Genomic DNA, 22,779 nt, shown 5'->3' with positions numbered 1-22,779 from the left:
GGCAGATTCTTTACCATCTGAGCTACCAGGGAAGCCTGGGAGCTTCCTGGAAATGCAAATAATCAGGCTCCAACTTTGCTTCGCTGAACCAGAATCTTGGGGATGTGGGACTCTGGTGGCCATAGTTTAACAAGCCCCCAGGTGATTCTGATGCGAATTCAAGCCTGAGAGACACTGGATGAGAAGGAGGTGAAGAAACACATGTGCAGATGCGGGTAGTGAGGAACAGCTGCGTGGGGCTTGCTCTCCATCAGCCAGATTGAGGAAGAGAGCGCCCTGGAGCATCTCACATGGGTTCGGAAGGGGAACAGCAGATGGGAAGAGAGCACATGAGTGAATGGGCTACATGAATGGGCAGGCGATGAGGAGGTAGCCTTTGTTTTTCTTGGACTAAAGATGGAGGCAGAGTTGGCAGAGGGAGATGCAGGAGTCTTCTTACTGAAGCAGTGGTCCAGGTTCCATCCTCAGGCAATTCTGCCTGTTGTCTCCTTAAGGTGCATTGACACGGTCCCCTCCCTGCCAAGGATGGCTTGCTCTAGCCTTAGACGGACGCCCACTCCCTGACCCAGTAACCTCCTTCCTTCTGAACAGAAGCTGCGTTAGCCTCTGCTACTCTTGTCTTAGGCTGAAATCCTCTAAATTGATGAGTCGGCAATATAAATTTATTATGGTTAATTTGGGACACAAAGGTTGCAAACTGATGATTATGGGGGAGATTAAACTAACAGCTATAAGAAGCAGCTTCTTTTTAATAGGTGATAAACACATCATTGTTCCTCTGATGTAGTCAGAAATCTGCCTTCTTTTTCCTTATTCTAGAAAATGTTCCGGTCAAATTATGTTTTACCTGAAACGTCAGTTGAAGGATAAGAGACATTCCCATTGTTTTTAGCTCGCCTGCAAGAACCCACACTTTTGAACCAAGTCAGAAGTGTATATTTTTGTCAACAGATAATTAAAATCTTTGCTCACTCTTGGCAGTGTATCTTTGGGGTTGAGGTTTTTTTTTTCCTGGCCATTTATATACTTTTGGGAAATATGCTAAATAAAATCCAATTATTTTGATGTAACAGCTCACTGTTGAGACTAGAACAAAGTAATTGAGTACATGTGCTTTGCAGACTGTGTTTGGCAGTAGAGAGAGAAGCTTGTGGATGCTCTCCATTTGGAGGGGAAAAATGTATAATTAGAATCTGGGCTCTTTATCTTCTATTAATCTTGTGCACAGCAAACCCTGAGCAACTGTAATATTGCTTGCAGGGTAATGTGAATAATTTCAGGTGAACTAAACTAAGTTTCCTCTGTAACGCATTCCTGGCCTTGTTCATTAATGGGGCTGGTCTTCCTAACTGCTTCTCCTGGTTGAGGACCTCTTGGTTCCAGGAGGTGTTCTGGCAAACGTGGTCGCATGCAGTTTGCGGATGAGTGAGTGGTGTCTGGGGAAAAGGGTGCTTTGCTTCTGTGACTCTGTGTGTCTTTGGCTTCTTTGCAGAGGCTGAAGTTGGTGTGCTCGCCGCAGCCGGACTGGGGTCCCTTCTTAGCTCAGCACCGTGGGGAGCGTTACAAGAACATGATCGACCCCTTGGGGACCTCTTCGCTGGGACTCAAACTGCCAGTGAAGGATCTGGAACTAGGCACCCAGTGCTAGTCTGATGGCATGGGATGGCCCAGACTTGATTCTCTTTCTCCTCTCTGCCTTTCCCGGATGCTTTCCCCAGCTGTTTTCCCATTTTTCGTCTTCCTTCTCCCCACGTCTCGGTTCATACCCGTGCATGAGAGCGATGACTTAGAAAAGTAGGACATAGTGTTGCATGCTGCAGCCAAGAGCTGGACGGAGCTTGGTTTGCCCGTGTCCACGCTGTCAGCTTCCAGTGGGGTTTACCTCACAGGCTCGAATCCACGAGGGGAGCGCCTCCCAGTGAAGTCACACGTAGGTGTTTGTGAGTTGGTCAGTAGAGAAGCATCCCCTGTGATTGTCACCAGTGGGGCCAGTCAGGCTGATGCAGGATAACCAGACGGTTGGTTTGCACTCATCTGAGCCATGTCGTGGTTTCGTTCAGACCCACAAAGTTCAGGACAGGGTGTCTTTGGAGGGTTGGCAGTGGTCAGAAAATGTTTGCAAGTAAGAAGAGCTGGTGGATTCAGACACCGCCAAGGTGATGAAGTTCCCATTTCCATTGACTGGGGCTCTGTTTCCATCATTTGGACCAACTATCTCACGTACGCCAAGGACTCACATGCTTTCTTTCTGCAAGCTGAGAACCTCAATGAAGAGTCGGCTCTATTCCCTCAGGTGGTTTTTTTTTTAATGACCATGGTTGTGAATTCTTTGGGTCCTTTCCTCTACCTCTGCTTCATATTATTTGTGCCCGATATCATACGTTCATACCAGAGTGCCCTTCTGGTTTCTCCATAAGTCGAGCACCATGGTCCAGTGGCACCGTCCCGTATGTCTTCTCTTCCAGACGTCTTTCTACGAGCTGTAGTTACTTTGTCTCTCAGCCTCTGGGAAACTGAGACTTGCCCTGGTTCTGTCTATGTGTTATATATATCAGACACAAACTCTCGAAAGACAGATAATATCTCAGTTTTTACTCTTCACTTTTTCATGCACAGTCAATGCCAATTGTAGCCATTGAATCAAAGAAGTAGAGAGTTGAAGAGAAAGCAACCATAATACTCACTGCACTTTTTAGGTCACTGCAGGTACAGAAGTTTCTGATACATGCAGGTTAGGTAAGTAGCAAGTGAGCCAATTAGAGCTATTGATTTTAAGACTACACTTAGCTGATACCATTTGAAGAGTTCCCAATTCACAGTACTCATAATCACACTCTAATGAGAGCGGATCATATGTCTACAGAGATTGGTGAAGCTGTAGCCTCTATTATCTTCTTGTATCCTGAACATGCATATATGAGATTTTTAAAATGTGGTAAGTGTTCATATAGTGTGTACTTGTAATGGTGTTTTCTGTCCTTATAAATATCTTATGAATCACTGTAGAGATGGTGAGTATAGTGCAGTATAGTCTTTTTTTCCCCCCCTTCTAGTAATAATATCTAAACTTTAAATTGTTTCCTTAGGGGAGACCATTGCAATCATTTTCTTGTTTGTTTGTCTTCATATTACAGGGTCTCAGGCAAAGTTTTCAGTTCAAATCTTGTATATTGATGTGACATTTTCATCTTTTCAACAGTAACAAAACCCAACAACAGACCTTAAAGTAATACTTTTTAAAAAATAATTTCATTTGTTAAAGAAAAAAAAAACTCAGCTCATCTTACTGAGCTCTTTCTTTTCTGGGGCAGATATCATTGTCATTTGCCATGTGAACTTCAGGTTTTGAAGAGTAGTCTGTGGAAACTTTCAAAAAAGGAAATGCAGATGGGTTTCGAACTCTAGGTTTTTCATCGCTTCTGTTTTCAAGGCGTGTTTGTTCTTCCTCCTCCTGTTCCCTTTTTCTGCTTACTTACCTCCCAAAGCTAGAACTTACTGGAATCCATCACAGAGACTAAACCCTAAGCTTCGCTTAGACTTAGCTTTAGGAAACTGAGCCGTGACCTTCCTGTCCCAGTGTTTCCATAGCGACCTGTCCAGCGTTAACATTGGTTTCCTTGAGAAAGCCATATTGAAAAGAAGTCCCGAGGGCTCTAGCAGATCCTGCATGGTGGTACCGAAAATTAGCCTCTCCCCTTGGTATCCGACGGGGTGGGAGAGGAAGGGAGGACTAGCTTTGGTTTGGAAAGGATCTGCAGCCTTTCCAATTTGAACATTGAAGAAAATCACTGAAATCAATTAGCATCCTCCCATGGGAACGATGGGTTTGCAAAAGGATGCATGGTTTCTGACTTTCCTCTCTTGCCTCTTGGCTAAAGTTTGAGTCGGATGCTGGATGCCAACCCAATTTCTGTTAATTATTGCTGTTGTGATTGAAGAGGGGGTGAGGTAAACTCATGGATGCTGCCAGATTTGTTTTGTACACACCGCAAGTTCGATTCATTGTGACAATGCGGACAGCCTCATTAACTAGTGCGTTTTGCACTTGGGGCAGGGCAAATTCATTACAATTTGTCCAGTTAAGACCCAGGGGCTGTTCCCTGAGTAATTGGGTTTTTGTGTGCGTGTCTATCTGTGTTTTTAACTGTTTTCCTACCGTGTCCAAGTTTCATGTACAGTGTCCTTAAAGGTGGAAGGTTCTAAGCTTACCTGGGAATGGTTACCTTGTGAGTTTAGTTTTGTCTCTTTCTACAGTCGTGTTTAACTTTCGAGGCTTTCCTTGCCAGAGCCGTGTTCGGTATCTGAGTTGTCTCCGCTCATGGCCAGTCTGCTCCTGCGGTACCTCCCCTGGATTGGCTGGGACGCTGAAATGCATATGACCAGGTGGATGTTTCCATGCTATTGAAATGCACCATCAAGCGGATGGAAGAAAATGAATGAATACAAATGAAATGAACAGCATTGTCATAAAGCGCCACTTGAGAGTTCCCCTTCAAATGGAGGCAAAAACTGAGTTGCTGAGGAAAGGCTTGTTTTGGCTCACTGTGCAGAATGGTGGGGTGTTTTCTACTTGTGAAATTGTTTCCTAATACCAACAAATGCCAGAAACCCATTCCGAGAAAAAAAAAAAGCCATATGTTAAAAACAGTAACCCTGTAATATCCTTAAAGGAGAAAAATATGTGTATGTCTTAACAATTGGTGTTGTGACTTCTTATGCATTTATTTGTCTTGTGTATTAGTAACTTTTAATCTCCTTAAGGCTGTGTGTTTGTCATGTACAAATGTGTCCAGTCTGGTCTCTCTTCTCTTTCTCTCTCATATTTATTTATTGCATGAAATCTGTGGTCAATGCAAAATCTCGATGACCTCAACGTCTTTGAAATTTCCACTGTGTCTTTAATAGGTCAGAAATGGAGTCAACTTGTATTTCAGTGAGCGGCACTTTAAAAGGACATTGACCACAATGACCTGGAAATGGATAAGACTTGGGTTGTCTTTGCTAAGGTTGCACTGGAGTTGAGTTTTCCTTTAAGTTCTAATTCTGTTATCTCTATGTGCCTCGTGCTTCTGATACACTTGACCTGTCAGCATGGTTTTCCCATGCCTAAAACTAAGATTTTTTTCTTTTCTCTTTGTTCCCTTGGCCATTGGTCATCATTCTTTTCACCAGAGACTTGCACAATAACTATTGCTTCATGTAAGTGTGATGGCAAGATCCTGCTGCTGCTACCTGGATTTGGGTCTGTGACACACTTCTGCAGGCTGGGTGGTAGGTCCTCTTGCAGAGAAAACAGGCCAAGGTCAGCGAATGAGTGTCACCTCTGTTTCCTCTTGGGTATTGTGTAGGAAACCTCCAGGCTGGGAGCACAGGTTTGGATGATCGAATCTTAATGGTGATTTCTCTGCAAAGTGGTCTGAGGATTTGCAAAAGTAAAGCTATCGTTCCTGGATTTTGCTTCAACTGTACAGAAAGGCCAAGTGATTTTGAATTGTGGTCTCTGCTTTGGTCACCTCTGAGCAGCCTGCAGCCAAAGAGAAAGTGTTCTCAGATTGGGTATTCATCACCCTCAAGAGGGAGCAGTGGCTTGATTTGCCTGCCATGGCTTAAATACATCTTCAGGTAACCATTTGCCTTACAGGTGTATTTTATTGTTAGGATGATAGTTAGTAACTGACTAGGAACTGTTTTGTGTCTCATTTTTTGGGTCTTTTTTTTGCACTTTATATGGGCCTATCATGGGGTAGGTTTATTCTTTAACTGCGTACTTGGCTATTATCCTTAATGCAGGCATCTTATGTTGTCCTGTCGCCTATGAATAAAGATATGTTCCCTAATCAGGTCCTTATATTTTTTCATTAACTGTACATGAAGAAAATATATTACATTATAAATGATGCATCATATATATATATATCTTATAGAGTACATATTATATACTGTGCATTATTCATTTAAGAAGTCATTATTCTTGAGGCCCTACCTCAAATTTTGTATTTATGTGTACAAATGCAATTTATGGTATTATATATTTGCCTATTATATACTGATATAAATTAGAATTTATCCGAATAATGTATGAATTGACAAACCCCTAAATAAATGTCAGTGTTTAAAAATCTAATTGCTACAGAATTGTGTCTTTTTCAAACCCGCTCCCACATTCTTTCTTTCGTAACAAATGGCCTTCAGGTATTCCCAGGATTGATCTGTTTTGTTGGGAGAAACCTGGAACAGAAATGGAAAACTGCCCTCCTGGGAAAATGAGATATTGCACTGCTGCAGAAACAAATATCAATTAAATTGTTATATTCGGAGCCATCAGAATACACTATTGTTTGCTGAATTATTAATCACCCCTCCTGGGAAAGGAGAGAGAGGGAGGGAGAGAGGATCTGAGTGAATCTGAACAGAAGGACTGGGCAAGTTAAATCCTTGGGTATATTTTAATGACCACTTTGTCAGTCTTCAATTCAACTTTATTTCAATTCCGCAAACATTTGCGTCGCTCCTCCACTGAGTTAGACCCCAGGCTACACTGAATAAAAAATGAAACAGTCCCGGGGCTCATGGAACACAGAGCTAAGTAAAAAGACTACACATATTAAACCAGCACACAAGCAGATCAATACATGTCATTCCTCTCCTTTAAGTGTGTGGAGCCCCCATGTTCCCTGCCCCCCGCTCCCCCCCTGGGCAAAGAGGGGCCCTGAGCTCTGGGGTCGTGTGTAGAGACTGGCAGCTGTGCGTTCCTGTCGGATCCTGTTAACCCAGAAGCTTGACCCTGTCTTCCTCAATGAACCCAAACATGCTCTACCTCCAACTTCAGCTGCCATTTCGGGCTGGCTATGGGGGTAAGCCACACCACTCTTAGTGGGAAAAGAGATGCTCTTGGAAGCTGATGCTGCAAACTGCAAGCCAAGAGCATCGGGGTCCATCCTGTGCTAATGAGACTGCCACACAGCCACTCAGGCTTGTCTGTAACCCTGCACTTCAGCACGCAGACCGAGCAGCAAATAACAAACTCAATAAAGACCTCATCTTGAAAGAAGAACTCTCCATGGCATCAGAATTTGGTGCCGGCTCATCATCCTTGGTTTCCTTCCTGAGATCCCTTTGCTCAGCTGTGTTTTAGTTTTGGGGGGAAAATTCTCAAGCCTCTATGAAAGCAGTGGGTGTAGAATATTGTCTCTCATGTCCACATCACTCAGTTTCAACCATTAACCGACTCATGTCCCTTTTTTTTTTTTTAATGTATCCCTCTCCCCACTCTGAATTGAAACTATTTCTGTGGAGTGTTTCAAAGTAGAGCTTAGACACCATGAGCTTTCACTTGGGAAGGCTCCATTGTGTTTATATGCCCCAATATTATTTATTTGTTAAAAAATTCTGACTGCTGGGTGCGCGTTGCAGCCGTCAGCCTCTCTCTAGTTGCAGTGTGTGTGCTTCTCTGGCTGTGGCATGCAGGCTTAGTTGGCATGAGGCACGTGGGATCTTAGTTCCCCAACCAAGGGTCAAACCTGCATCTCCTGCATTGCAAGGCAGATTCTTAACCACTGGGCCACCAGGAAAGTCCCTAATTTTTATTGGTGTATAGTTGATTTACAATACTGTGTTAGTTTCATGTTTACAGCAAAATGATTCAGTTGTGTGTGTGTGTGTGTATCTATATTCTTTTTCAGATTATTTTCCTTTATTATTGTTGTTCAGTCATTAAATCGTGTCTGACTCTTTGTAACCCCATGAACTGCAGCACACCAGGCTTCCCCAGTCCTTCACCATCTTCCTGAGTTTGCTCAAGCTCATGTCCACTGAGTCAGTGATGTCATCCAACCATCTCATCCTCTGTCACCCCCTTCTCCTCTTGCCCTCAATTTCTCCCAACATCAGGGACTTTTCCAATGAGTTGGCAATTCACATCAGGTGGCCAGAGTATTGGAGCTTCAGCATCAGTCCTTCCAATGAATATTCAGGGTTGACTTCCTTTAGGATTGATTGGTTTGATCTCCTTGCAGTCCAAGGGACTCTCAAGAGTCTTATCCAGTATCACAGTTTGAAAGAATCAATGCTTTGGCACTCAGCCTTCTTGATTGTCCAACTCTCACATCAGTACATGACTACTGGAAAAAGCATAGCATTGACTAAACAGACCTTTGTTGGCAAAGTGATGTCTCTACTTTTTAATGTGCCATCTAGGTGTGTCATAGCTTTTCTTCCACAGAGCAAGTGTCCTTTAATTTCATGGCTGCAGTCACTGTCTGTGGTGATTTTGGAGCCCAAGAAAATAAAATCTGTCACCGTTTCCACTTTTCCCATACCTATTTGCCATGAAGTGATGGGGCTGGATGCCATGATCTTGGTTTTTGAATATTGAGTTTTAATCCAGCTTTTTCATTCTCCTCTTTCATCCTCATCAAGAGGCTCTTTTTCCTCTTTGCTTTCTACCATTAGAGTGGTGTCATCTGCATATCTGAGGTTATTGACATTTCTCCCAGCAATCTTGATTCCAGCTTGTGAGTCATCCAGCCTGGCATTTCACACGATGTACTCTACTTATAAGTTAGATAAGCAGAGTGATAATAAGCAGCCTTGTTGTACTCTTTTCCCAATTTTGAACCAGTCCGTTGTTCTATGTTCAGTTCTAATTTTTGCTTCTGATCCTGCATATAGGTTTCTCAGGAAACAGGTAAGGTGGTCTGGTATTCCCATCTCTTACAGAATTTTCACTGCTGCTGCTGGCTGCCCTGGGGTCAATCTCCTGCCTACCTGGCCTTCCACTGGCAGAGCTCTGGCCCATGCCTTTCCTGCCCTGTGGCTCCTCAAAGTTATTGTCCAGGCCTGGTGAGCCTGGTCACCTTGACAGCCTCAACAAGCATTTTCCATTATAGTTTATTACAAAATAATTGAATATAGTTCCCTGTTGCTATATAATGGGTCCTTGTTGGTTATCTGTTTTATATATGGGTGTGTGTATATAACTCTTTAGTCTTTCCCTAAGTGGGGATGGTGATGAAATATGGGAGGCTTAGCACTCACGTATCTACAGCAGGTTGATCTTCTCTGGGCTGTTAACAAGGGTACACGGATCTATTCAAAATGAGCTAATGGTGTTCACTCTGATACCTCCCCTGCCTCCCCTTGCTTCCTGCATCCAATCTTTCATCTTGTTTCATCTGTTTGGCAACGATTCCCCCATGACTTTGTGGCTGTTTTCCTGCTGATCTCACTCCTGCCGCTTTGATTGTTCTCTGCTTTTGTTCCTGTCTCCTTCCTTAGTCTCCCCAGATGTGTCTCCTGGAACTACAGATTCAGAATCTCACGGTTGTGTGGAGGTCCAAGGTCATTTATTCCAGCATCTCAGATGCATAGATTCTTCTCTGATAGTCTGTTTTGTGGGAACTGGGTTTTCGAGGCGATACATGTAGGGTGGGTAGTCACTGTCTAAAACAAATTGACCATAGGAGTCTTAAATAGAGAACACCTCCAGTGCCTTTAAAATAGCTCAACTTGACAAAAATTGGATTTACATATCCTACTGCATTAAACTGAGACTGTGTGTGGTTTGGGTCACTCTTTTCTTTCCTTTAATGCAATCTGTAATTCTATGAGAATTTTCATATTGTAAGTGGTTTAACCTGACCCTGTTCCTCTTTCAAGGAAGCTTCTCCAGATGCCTTAGAATGAGGAGAAAATAATATCTGGAATATAATATGGATTGCATTGAAACAGAATCACACTTTGACGATCTATTGATCCATTCACTCATATATTTATTTTTACACTCTACTCAATGTCTTAATATTGTTAAGACATTGATATCTTTCCAGTACCTAATAGTTTGTGACACATAGTAGATACTCAATAAATACATTTTTAATCAAGTGAGCAAATATTGAGTGTTGGTTCTCTACGAGGAACAAAGCTCAGTGTTATGTGTAAGAAAAACGTGAGTAAGAGTTGGATTGTGCCTCCAGGTCACTCAGTGTGATATATACATGTTGCTGTAATACCCAGTGGGAAGAACCACAGGGTATAGGACAAGAACACACGGAGGGGATGTGGAAGAAGAAATGCCTTCTGTCTGAGCAGATTAGGCCGGATTTCAGGAAACAGGGACATGGGGAGAGTTTTGACCATGAGAAAAATATCAGCGTAACCAAAAGCAGGGTCTGGCTGCTTGCCACTCAGATGCCAATAAAGAGGCCAGGTTGATGGAAAGGAAAATTTGCTTTATTCTGGATGCTGGCAACTGGCTGGGGGGTGGATACCTGTCTGAAGGCCAACTCCTCTCCAATGACAATCCATGGGCTAGAGCTTTTATAGGCTGAGGAAGGGGACTACATGCAGAAATAGCATAGTCACTCTTGACGGTCATCTTGAAATTGGTCATTAGTGGTCTGACCAACATCCTCTTGATTGCATAGTTCATCTTCAGTTCCAGGGTCAATTTGTTCCCATATCCTCGAGACCAATTCTTGGAATTGTGGCAGCTTATGTCATGGCTATAGTTTGGTTATCGTGTAGTTAACTTCTCCACCTGGTGGGGGTTTCAGTATCTATAAGACAGCTCACAGGAGATAGCTCAGAATATTATCTATAGCCCTTGAGAAGGAACTAAAGGCCCTTGACTTTGCTTAATGATTAAACTATTATTATTTGGTCTCCTTTGACTGTTTACCTTTGTTTCTGCATCTTCTCACTTCTCTGACTAAACTTATTCTTTAGCTAAAGTTTCTCCATAGGCTAAAGGCAGGCAGAGGATATGGTGGGACAAGAAGCAGAGGGTCCTGCTTTGTTTTGTTAGGATGAGCTTTGGAGGTAGACAAGATGAAGTGAGTGATGGTATGGGGATAAGACAGATCATGTCAATAAAAATGGGGGGAGAAGGTGGAAAGTGTCAGAAATGCTTGTGGGAAGTAAGGACTAAGGCTGAAGAAGGAGTTTAGGACTTGACAGTCAGGTGCTTTCAATGGCAACATGAAGAGTTCAGAAGCTACCAAGGAAGGTTATTGATCATGGAGAGAGATTTCCTGGCAAAGGCAGCTATGATGCCAGAGACAAAGCACTGTCCTGGGTTCGAGCGCCAGCTCTATGTCTTATTACCACAGTCTCGGTTTTCTCAATTTCTGGTGCAATTGGAACAGTTATACCCATGTCACATAATTACGATGCACATTCAGCTAAAATTTGTATGTGAGAATTTAACACCTAAGATAGCTGTTGGATATTGGCTGTTAGAGTCAGAGCTGTGCATTCGGAATATTGGCCTGGTCGCTGTGTCAAGGATGGATGGAACTGGGGAGAGAGGTGGGGCAAGAACACTGGTTTGATTGTGCAAGAAACCAAACTTTTCAAAGTGTTAGAAGGAATAGTGAACCACTAGGTTGTAAATCTAGGAATATACCCAACAGTAGCAGGCACTCTCCTTTCTGACCCATGTGACTGGGGCCATCGGGGTTTATGTTTAAAAATTTGAGCAATCAGCATGGCGATGACACCAGTCAGTAGGGATGGAGGCTGGAGCATGGTCCTGGAGACTCTTGCTCTGCCAGATACTGCCATGTTAGCTTCTGGATCTTGGCAAAGTCTGAGTCCAGAGGGGGTGCTGGGACAGGCGGGGCCTTGAGCTGGGACTCGGGGTTCTCAGGGCAGCCTGGATATTCTTCTTCCATTACTTGGTTCCTCTGCTGTCTCCTCTCAGGAAGGGGAGGCTAAGGGACTCTGTGGCTACTTATGAGAGATGCTCATTTACACCACTTGCCTCTGGACTGTTTGCCATGTCCATTCCACGCTGGTGCTGGGGAGAGGTACACAAGAGAACCCTGGGCACGACCTTCCAAGGGTGTATGAATTTGATCCTTCTTGACTGTGGGTTTTGAGATAAGCCATACTGAAAAAATCTCTGCTGCAAAGGGGAGAGCACAGCCAAATGTAGGCTCGTGGCAGTCTCAATGTGCTGGATCTCTTTTCCTGCATTCTTATGAGTGCTTCTACACACCCTGTGTTTTGGTGTGAGGGTAAAAAGTATGAGGAACTTGTACCAGACCGGTATTGATATTTTGCAAAGTTGGTACAGTGTAAGGGAGTGTGGTGACTGAACTTCTCTGATTTCCTGTTCTTAAAGAAGAACGTTTCTGACTTTAGCTAGGCTTGTTGTCATCTGACCAAAATGTGACATTCCCTAGTTTTCAGGAATGGTAGATAAGATAGACTGCCTATTGGTTCCACTTTTTTACCCTGTCCCAAATCACACCCGGGCTATGTCTTCATCGCGGGCAGATTATACTCATCCTTGACTTTATTAGCATGTAAGCAGAAGTGATAGTGCATCTGTTTTGAATCTAGACTCTAGAAGACCTGACCTATTTCCCTGTCTTCATTTGAACCTCTTCCTGCCATGAGAAGAACAGGTCCTGCTAGCCCAGTGGTTCAAGGAAGATGAGAGGCATGTGGGACAGAGTCGTTCAGCTGGCACACAGACCCGCTGTGAGAAGTAGGGTCAACCCAGCCCCTGTAGCTTGAAGCAGCCATGCCTGAGTGAGGCTGGGTGACTGAATCCTCGCCAGCCTGTAGATGCGTGTGACAGCATGCTTAGTGTTGGGTGCTACTGAAACTCTGTGGTTGTTTATGCTACAATAGCTAGAAGAAACACAGGGAGCGACCAGGCAACTAGATTCCACCCAAGTTTAAGTGGAAGTGGCACGTGGGGCTCCTAGGCCCCTTCTCTTCATTCTCTTTTATGTTTGCTTTCTGGAATGTGGAATAAATGGCTGGAGTACCAGCAACCGTGTTGAACTGTGAGGACAAAAACAATGTTCTAGGAAGGATGAAACAGAAATCTGAGAAGAGCCCGGCTCCTGTGGACTTCATAAAGCCACTAAATTAAACCTCACTCAACTCTGGAATGTGTATTTTTTAACCTGAGAGGGTCTTAAGTCTTATATAAGGTATCATCTGGGAGTTTTTCCTGTTATGTGAAGGCAGACAGAATCCTTACTGATACAGTTTGTAAAATGAACTAGGATGGCTGGAAGGAGACCCAGGGAACCACTGGGAGATGTGGCAGAGTTTAATGATACTCGGTTGCTGAGGAGAACTTTTGAGGCCTGTGACTCTGGAAAGTGGTCTAAAAGCAGGGGGAATGAGCATTTTTGTTTCATGTAGATGAGGAGATCCAGTCTGAAGAATTCATGTGAAAGGTTGTTGCCTAAGGTAACTAGAGCAGGCTATCCCTGTTCAAGAATACCTGTCCCGTTATGCCATCGCATGGCCTGAATTTCCTCCAGGAGATGGTCATGGCTTTGGGTCACCAGACCCGCTCAAGGATGCGCCATCCTCCCTAACTCAGCGTAAGTACAAAAGGACCCCTTCCTCCTCCTTTTTCTGTGGAGCGATGGTAGGAGTGTTGCACACAGGGCTCTTCTACCAGGAATAAAGGATCACTTTGAGGCCTGGAAAACAAAGCTGGGTGAGCACTTTGTGGGCAGCCCAGGGCCACAGGACAGTTGAAGGAGCCTTTATGGAGGGAAGTTTGAGAGAGTTTCAAGGGGGTCGTTTTCCCCCCACCCTTTTGGTTTCCATGTGAGGGATTTTCCTTGGATACTCCTGGACCTTTCCTGGAGTACTCCCTGCTCGCTCCACTTTTCATAGACGAGGCAGACAGCCATCGGTCCTCATTTCTCAGTGAGTCCTCTTTCACTTTCTCCACCCCGATCGGTGGGAGCAGATGGCTGTGCCAGGATCCAGGCTGGAGGCAGGGAAGATGGCCAGTCCATTTTGGCTTTCGTGGGAGGCTATGCTCTCCCAACACTGTCATGTTGATAAAGATGATGCTTGGCCTCTTGCTAACTCATTTATTTCTCAGTTGGTCAGAACTCATGAAGGAAATAGGGTTGCTATGTACTGGTTTCCCACAAGACCTCAACAAGGAGACTGAATCCATAGGCTTTATCCTAGGAAAAGTGGTGTAGCTTAGCCGTTGTTCAGTTGCCCAGCTGTGTCTGATTCTTTTGTGACCTCATGGACTGTAGCCCTCTAGGCTTCTTTGTCCCTGGGATTTCCCAGATAAGAACTGGAGTGGGTTGCCATTTCCTTCTCCAGGGGATCTTCTCAACCCCGGGATCAAACCCATTTCTCCTGCTTGGCAGGCAGATTCTTTACCACTGAGCCACCAGGGAAATCCAGCTTAACAGTTAAGTATACAGATTCTGCAGTCCAGCCGCCTGGGTTTGAAACTTGACTTAGGCACTCATTTGACAAATTGCTCAGTTTTCATATCTGTAAACTAAGTGTAATAATCCCACATACTTCACTGGGTTGCTTTGAGGAATTAATCCATAGAAAGCACTTAGTGTGGTAACCCATACCTCATTATACTTGAAAAATGAGCCATTATCATTCTGGTTGGGGTTGAGGTGAGGCCCGCGTCTAGCCCCTGCTTGAGAATGGGTTTCTGCTTTCCCCTGATCTATAGGAATGGCCAACATGTGCTTATGTAACACTTAACCTGGATATGTGAACACCTTGGTTCTTATCATCAGAAACTCAAAACTCATCTAAGATCATTGATGCTATGGATTAGGAGGATTTCATCCAAAAAATTATGGAACAATTTTGTCTATGATGTCTACGTATAGATTTTTCTGTCTTCCTTCAGATTGACACCTCACTTTGTCCTAAAAAGTCTTTGAAGCTGCAAGACAGAAGGACAGTAGTTAACTTCACAAGACACGGGTCTCTCTTATCTGGATGTCATTGAAACTGATGGTAGTGACTGGAGTAGAGAATGCATATTTTGTGTGTGTGTTGTGTGTAGAATTCTTATATTCACATAGAAACAGAGGCCCATGCATGGATATATTCATTCATCCCCTCTTTGCAATTGCATGTGGATTTCAGGAAATGAAAATACCCACCCAGGTCCAGGCATGCATAGTTCAAGAGAGTCTGACGCTTGCTGGGTTGGTGAAGGACACTTGGGAGTTTTCGCACTTCTCTGGACTCTGCCACATGATTGGCACTTGGGTTAGTTTCCTAGGGCTGTTAACAAAGCGCTGTAAACCTGAAGGCTTCAAACAACAGATATTTAGTCTCTCACAGTTCTGGAGGTTAGAATCTGAAGTCAAGGTGTTGGCAGGGCCAGGCTCTCCCTGGAGCCTCCAGGAGAGGATCCGTCTCTGCTTCTTCTGGCTTCTGGTGGCCCCAGGCATTCTATGGCTTAGAGCACTTCAGTGTCTGCCTGTCACATGCTTACATTTGTTATGTCTCTGTCTTCACGTGGCATTTTCCCCCTCTTACAAGGACATCAGTCACAAGGAATGAGGACCCACTAATGACCTCATCTTCACCTGATGATATCAGCAAAGACTCAATTTCCAAAAAAGGTCACATTCATAAGAACTGGGAGTTAGGCTTTAGCATGTGTTTTTTTGTGGGGGTGGGATGGGGTGGGGCGTGGGGGTGGGGGACACAAGCCAATCCATAACTATCCTCCATTCTCTTCAGTTTTATCAGGAAATGTGTCATGAGTCCCTAAATGTGAAGGTAGTTGGAAGGCTGTTTGGACACAGGAGAGTGCCCTGGGGTGAGGGACTGGAGGGCACTAAATGAGATGGAGAGTTTCTCAGCCTTGGATGCTAAGAAGGAGTCTTCCTCTTTCTTCCTCTGTGAAATTCACTGCTCTGCATAGAGTTAGCTGTGGAGCAGCTCTGGGGGCCAGTGGGACAAGGCAGTCTGTTGCCTTGGTGATGGCCAATGAGAAGTGTCAGTTCTCCGTGCTGCTTCCTGGGACAACATCCATTGATTCATCCAACAAACATTTATTGAGCTCCTAAAATATGCCAGGTCTGTCCTAGGTGGAGAGACACAGTGGTGAACAAGAAAGACAAAAAGCCTACTCTTGTGGCATTCTCTGCGGGGGGAGACAGAATAAATGTCAACAAATCAATCGATATTTCAGATAGTAATAAGCACTATAAAAAAATTAAGCAGGGTTAGGAGACAGAGAGCCATGGGCATGACGTGAGAAGCTCCTGTAGGCAGGGTCTCCCCAAGGAGTTGACACTTGAACAGAGGCTGAAGTCATGTGAAAAGTGAACCACACTAAGATTTATGGAAAGGATGTTCCAGGCAGAGGGGGCAGCAAGTGCAGAGACCATGAGGAAGGAGGGTGTGAACTTGGAATGTTTAAGGAATAGCAAGATTCTAGGGTGAGCAAGGAGGTCAGGGGGAGAGAGCTGGGAAGCTGGGCAGAGGCCTTGTGAGATGTTTGGATTTATTCAAATTATGATAGAAAAGAGCAAGGGAACTTTTGAGCAAGGGAATGTGATCTGATTCATGTCTTGAAAAGCCGACTATGCCTGCTAAGGGATGGCTGAATTATAAGGGGCAAGAGAGGAGGTAGAGAGAACAATTGGAAGTCGAGGGCAATAGCCAAGGAAAGGGGAAGTCATGGATTGGATGGAGGCAGGAGGAGTGAGGGGTGGTGAGGTGCGGTTGTTTGGGATTTTTCTTTATGTCTAAGGGAAAGCAGGGGTTTCCCAGGTGGCCCTAGAGGTAAAGAACCCACCTGCAAATGCAAGAGGTATAAGAGAAGAGGGTTAAATCTCTGGATCAGGAATATCCCCTGGAGGAAAGCATGGCAACCCGCTCCAGTATTCTTGCCTGGAGAATCCCATGGACAGAGGAGCCTGGCGGGCTACAGTCCATGGGGTTGCAAAGAGACACAATTGAAGCGACTTAGCGTGAATGCAAGAGAAGGGAAGTCAAGGGTGACCCTGGGTTATTTGGTTGGAATGCCTGATGAAGATTGGTGCCATCTCCTTAGAAGGCAGCAAGCAGGGAGTTTGAGAGGTGTGTGTGTGTTAGTTGCTCAGTCATGTCTGATTCTTTGTGACCTCATGGACTATAGCCCGCCAGGCTCCTCCATCCATGAAATTCTCCAGGCAAGAATACTGGAATGGGTTGCCATTACCTTCTCCAGGGGATCTTCCCAACCCAGGGATTGAATCCCAGTCTCCTGCATTGCAGGCGGATTCTTTACCATCTTAGCCACCAGGGAAAACAGTTTGGGAGTGAGGGGGAGTTAAAAGTCCTCACTTGGAACACATTGCAATTTTTTAATGATCACTAAAGAAGTTTTACAAAATAGCTTTTTAAAAATATGTATTTATTTGGCTTTGTTGGGTCTTAGTTGTGGTGCTTGGGTTTAGTTGCCCTGCAGCATGTGGGCTCTTAGTTCCCGGACCAGGGATGGAACCTATGTCCCCAGCACTGGAAGGCAGATTCTCAATCACTGAACCACTAGGGAAGTCCTTAAAGTCATCTCTGCTGCTGCTGTTCACAATATATTAAAAGCCATTGACTTGTACACTTTGGGTGAAGTGTATAGTATGTGAATTGTATTTTGAGATGTGAATTGAGATACAATTCACATACTATACACTTCACCCAAAGTGTACAAGTCAATGGCTTTTAATATATTGTGAATATTTGTTTTTCATCATCATCATAATCAATTTTAGGGCATTTTCATTACCCACCCCCCCCTCCACCCAAATAAGTCCTTCATTCCTTAGCTGGCACCTGCTAATCTTTCCTTTGGCTTCCCCCTGCCTTAAGCAACTGCTAATCTACTTTCTGTCTCTATAGATTTGGACATTTTACATAAAAGGAATAATATGACATGTGGTTCTTTGGGACTGACTCTTTTCACTTAGCATAGTATTTTCAAGATTTATCCCTGTTGCAGCATGTATTAGTACTTCATTTCTTATTATTGCTGAATAATATTCCATTATATAAATATCCTGCCTTTTACTTGTCCATTCATCAGCTGATGGGCATTTGGGCTGTTTCTACTTTTTGGCTATTACGAGTAATGCTGCTGTGAACATTTGTGTAGAACTAAGTGTGTGGCCATATGTTTGCAGTTCTTGTGTCTGTACCCAGGGGTAGAATTGCTGAATCATATGGTAACTTTATGTTTGACTGTTTGAAGAACCATTTTACATTCTCACCAACCAGTATATGAAGGTTCTAATTTCTCCGCTTCCTTGTCAACATTTACTATCTGGCTTTTTGGTTTTAGCCATCCTCGTGGGTGTGAAGTGATATCTCATTGTAGTTTTGATCTGCATTTCCCAGATGGCTAATGATGCTGAGCATCTTTTCATGTGTTTCCTGGCTGCTTGTTTTTCTTCTTTGGAGAAATGTCTATTCAGATTCTTTGCACATGTTAAAATTGGGTCATTTGTCTTTACTATTGAGTATAATAATTTTTAGTAAGTGCGAGTAGTTTAAATCAGGAATCTTGTGCGTATGTGCTCAGTCATGTCCGACTGTTTGCCGCTCCGGACTATAACCTGCCAGGCTCCCCTGGCCATTGGATTTCCCAGGCAAGAATACTGGAGTGGGTTTCCATTTCCTACTCCAGGGGATCTTCCTGACCCAGGGATTGAACCCATGTCTCCTGTATCTCCTGCACTGGTTGGTGGGTTCTTTACCACTGTGCCAAATAAGTGGGAAGCCCAAATAAGACATAGGACTTGCAGATTTGTTCTCCGTTCTGTAGGCTATCTTTTCTCTCCCCATGATGTCCTTTGAAACACAAATGTTTTCAGTTTTGATGATGTGGCCATATTGCATTTAAGGCACCTGATGAGTAGTGAGTATGTATGCCCTGAGTCTGAAGGAGAGGTGAGGACTGGAAATACACCAGGTGAGAATCATCCATGTATAGATAGTAGTTAAAGCCATGAGGCTGGATGAGAACACAGTAGTAACTGTGGCTCGAAGACAAGAATTCTGGGGTCCCTGAGGCTCCCCAATATTTAGAGGTCAGGAAGAAGAGGCAGAGGGATAATCAAAGGAAGCCTCTTGTTCTTGGACAGATCATAGAGGGAGGCCATGCAGAAGGGGAGGGTTGGCTTGTGGTGTGGTATTGGGTAGACTAAGCCTCATCACTGCTTCCACTGAGCATGGGTCCCATTGCAATATCCCAACACACAGCCACATGGTCCCTTCATCGCCACCATAGAAATTTGCTGGGCATGCTCTATAAAGGTTACCTTAGCCTACACACTCCAAACCCCCAATCCAGAAGTGCATTTATAGGAGGAGATTGAGGTACTCAGTTATCTAGGAAGATTTATGACCTTGTTAAGATTAACACTAGTTCTGCTAATGGATGTGATGCTGCAAAGCTTTGACACAACATATGCCTTGCTTTATTTTTTAATGGAACACACTGAAAGCTCCATCCCACAGGACCAACTAATTACACAGAGACTTTCAGAGAGAGAGAGGGAGAGCTCTAAAGGTCTGACTCAGACCACCTTTTCCGTTGGTTGGGGTCACTGCGACTTCTAGGATTTCTGAGATCAGTAAGACACCTTTGAAACAACAGCTCAAAGCCACAGAAACTGCTCCTACTGAGGTGTATTTAAAATCTGCAAAGGAGAGAGGGGGCTTGGGTCTCACAACACAATGTGGTTTTGGGAAATCCTCATTCACAAGGCCCAGCTCAACTTGAGGAGTCCTATTTTCTGCAAGAGGTGTGGTTTTAAAGTTAGCTTAAATGTAACATGTTCTGTGTGCATGCTAAGTGGCTTCTGACAAAGTGCATGCTAAGTAGTGTCTGATTCTTTGTAACCCTATGGATTGTAACCTGCCAGGCTCCTCTGTCCTTGGGAATTCTCCAGGCAAAAATACTGGAGTGGGTAGCCATTTACTTCTCCAGGGGATCTTCCCAACCCAGGGATAAAACCCGTGTCTCTTACATCTCCTGCATTGGCAGGCAGGTTCTTTACCACTAGAGTGTGATTTTAATTTTAGCTTTAAATGTAATATGCTCCAGGTGGAAGGAGAAAGTCCTGCCTCTGTAGTGAAAACAGACAGTCAATGCAGACAGATCCCCTCTGGGCTGGAGCTGAATCCCAGAAGAGATGGAGAATCTGTTCAGCCTTGACATCAGTTTACCTTTTAATCTTTCAGCTCAACTTCGGGCATGGCAATACACTTCTTTGCTTCCCTTCTTCTGCCTTAGGTGTTAGGCGCTGGAATTTATCTGCTCGTTCATTTCCTCTTTTATCTGCTAAGGGACCACAGAGTAAAGGACCGAGTGGGACAGTGGCTTGCATACAGGAATATCCAGAAAAATAGGGCAGCGTGTGTAGCTAAAAACATTCTCTCTTAATAAACTGTGTTGCTACTTTGGTGACTTTCTCCTGGGGTCATGGTGATGAAGGGCTTAGGAGGAAGTAAGAAGGGGATTAGTGAAGAGGATTTTTCTTGAACGTTGGAAATATTTCCTGGGAAATGAGGGAGGGCTTTGTTCAGAGACGTTTCCCTTCTCTGGGATCCCTATCATATCAGAGGGCCGGGCTGGACTCAGCGAGAGGGGACCAGTGTGAGGAAGCCAAGTTTTAAATCATGCGGGGCTCGTTTGGTGTAAATCAAAGGTTCTGTCATGTCTGATTTCACGACTCTGCAACCTAGTTATAAATAACGTTCATGAAAGGAAGTGCTATAAACCCGGGAGATATTTCTAGGGAAGGCTGGGTTCTGGAAGGGGGTCACAGAGAAGCAGGAGGATTGGTCTTCTTGCTCACACTCCTAAAACAAAGTCCAGCCATTCTCTCCAGGAATGGTGTTGGAGAGGGTTCCAGAATAACTTCGGGAGAGGCCAAACCCTGACTGTGAAAGGAGAGTAGTAGGGTTTTTGACAAAACCATCGAGAAACTCACTCAAGGAAAAAAAAAAAAGGTTAGGAATTTCCCCTAAGTGGCAGCATCTGCCCTGCAGAACCGGAAGGCTTGCAAATAAAACTCCCCAATTCCCGACCGTGCTTCGCTCGGGCTCAGGGACACTTTTTCTGCCCCCTCCCTGGCCTTAGCGTCCTCTCCCTGAACCCCCAAAGCGGGTCCCCAGAGGGACCCAGAGGAGAGAGGAGACTGGAGGTACAGGTGGTGAGACGGAACTCAGCCATCATCCCCCTCCTCGCCCCTCCCCAACCAGTCACCTAAGCAAATCCGGAGTAACTGTCCTCCAGGGAGGAGCTGAGCACGCTAGTTGACTCCGTCTGGGTCGGGGTTCCCCCGGAGGCGGGGACGCGGGGCGAGGGGGAATCCACCCGCAAGGGCTCGGGGTTCTTCGTTTCGACCAAGATGAACTGTGGCAACTTCGGCAGCCCCCACCGCGGCGCCGAGGCAGAGACAGCAGCAGCGGCTCCGCCGGCTCTTCCGGGCTGGAGAGCATGAAGCTCAGGGAGGAGGGTGCCCTGCGCCTCCAGCTCCTCCCTTTTGGCCCCCGGGTCCCGGGACTCCAGCTCCAGTGCTCCGAGTGACAGAGGCTGCAGCGCCGATCGTCCGCGTCCTTGCCGCGGAGGAGGAGCCGTTGCCAGCGCCAGGCGCAACCTGCCGGAGTGGCCAAGCCCCGCGTTCCCGCCCCAGCGCGGAGGCGAGCGCCGCCGCAGCGGGGGCCGGGGTCCCGGGCCGGGTGCCGCCGCCCGCGGTGGGGGCGGGCTGGGGGCGGGGCGGCCGGGCCGCCTTCCCAGGCGCGATCCCTGAGCACGGCACCCGGCTCAGCAGAACCACCTCCCTCGCCGCCCGCCAGCAAGTTTGGCGGCTCCGAGCCCGGCGCGTCTCGGCATCCAGGCGCATTTGTTTCTTCCTGGCTTCCACGCGCCCGGTTTGGCCGGGACCTTTGGGAGCGATGCCGAGGGATGTGATTTTAGTTGTGTGCTTCTGTGTGTGCACCGCCAGGACAGGTAAGCACGGCTGGGGCTGTCGGAGGGATGCGGGGAAACGGGCGAGCCCAGCCGCTGTGCCCAGCGCCCACCTCGGCGTGGGGAGGACCTGGAACAGAGCTTCGCGCCGGTCCGGGGAAGGGCGTGGATGGGTCCCTCGAATCTCTCTGCTCTGCTCCAGGTGAAAGGGTAAGAAGTAGGACTTACAGGCCGGTGGAAGATGCCCCCGAGGAGTAGCCCCCTGCCCCGAGGACGCGGCCTGGCGGGCACAGGGGTGAGGGGCGCGGCCGTTCAGGCACACCCTCCAGCTGTTAGCGACCGGCTTCCGGGTAGAAACCCACATAGTAGGGAGGGCCCGGGAAGCCCACCCCCAGGAACTTGACAGGTGCGGGGAAAACCGCGGTCCCTGCGCCCTGCTGGCCAGGGCAGGGGCGGCGGCTGGGAGGCGCACCCGCAGAGGGAGCGCTTCCGGCCGGCGGGCGGGCGCTGCTGGGGCGCGGGCGGGCGCTGCGCGGGGTGAGAGCTGCGGGCGAGGCTGGGATTCCGAGATCCCTTTTCTCGTCCCCTCCTGCCTCTCCCCGGGGAACTCTTGAAGTAGTTTTTTTTTTGCCACTCCCTTTCTCCCCCAGAGGGCAGGACAAATTCGAGGTAATTGGAGCTGTGGGGGCAATCCCAGGGAGATGCTCTTAAGCTCCAAACCTGTTTTCGCAGACTGTAGCTGCGTGTTGGGGTCGTGGAGGGGAGGTCAGGAAAACGGGCGTAATTTTCTGAAGTCCCCACTTCGTTCTGCCTCCAGGGAAGCAGTTGTGAGGACGTTAAGAGCACCTCCTTCTCTCAGCCCTCAGCCTGCATGTCCCCTGGGGGTTTGGAGACCCACTCTCAGCCGCCTTCTCTGGGGAGCTAGTAGTAGACTGGGGAAGGTGGCGGTGGATTGGACGAGGGAATTGGCAAAAATAGGACTCTCCACTGCTGGTGGGGGCGTCGCGAGTTTTTATTCCTACGCTAGCCACCCTCCTAACGTGCGGCAGACTTCG

At 46.2% G+C, this 22,779-nt stretch overlaps 2 protein-coding genes across 3 annotated transcripts in view; both read left to right on the top strand.

The window, feature by feature from the left end:
- SLC6A5 (solute carrier family 6 member 5) overlaps positions 1 to 6,121 on the top strand; it is a 56,665-nt gene extending 50,544 nt beyond the window's left edge. The window contains exon 16 of the mRNA XM_015461176.3: positions 1,493 to 6,121. Coding sequence (XP_015316662.2) covers positions 1,493 to 1,648 — 156 coding nt within the window. The 3' untranslated portion in view covers positions 1,649 to 6,121. The remainder of the gene's footprint in view (positions 1 to 1,492) is intronic.
- Positions 6,122 to 21,034: 14,913 nt separating this feature from the next.
- NELL1 (neural EGFL like 1) overlaps positions 21,035 to 22,779 on the top strand; it is a 1,045,899-nt gene continuing 1,044,154 nt past the window's right edge. Inside the window, exon 1 of one of the 2 annotated variants that reach the window (XM_024987478.2) lies at positions 21,035 to 21,766. In XM_024987478.2, coding sequence (XP_024843246.1) covers positions 21,712 to 21,766 — 55 coding nt within the window. In that variant the 5' untranslated portion in view covers positions 21,035 to 21,711. The remainder of the gene's footprint in view (positions 21,767 to 22,779) is intronic. The other variant, XM_024987479.2, reaches the window with a different exon arrangement.

The sequence above is a fragment of the Bos taurus genome, chromosome 29 (genome assembly GCF_002263795.3).
Source record: "Bos taurus isolate L1 Dominette 01449 registration number 42190680 breed Hereford chromosome 29, ARS-UCD2.0, whole genome shotgun sequence".
Taxonomy (NCBI): Eukaryota; Metazoa; Chordata; class Mammalia; order Artiodactyla; family Bovidae; genus Bos; species Bos taurus.
The sequence above is the reverse complement of the archived record's forward strand: the minus strand, read 5'-3'. Positions and strand labels throughout refer to the sequence as shown.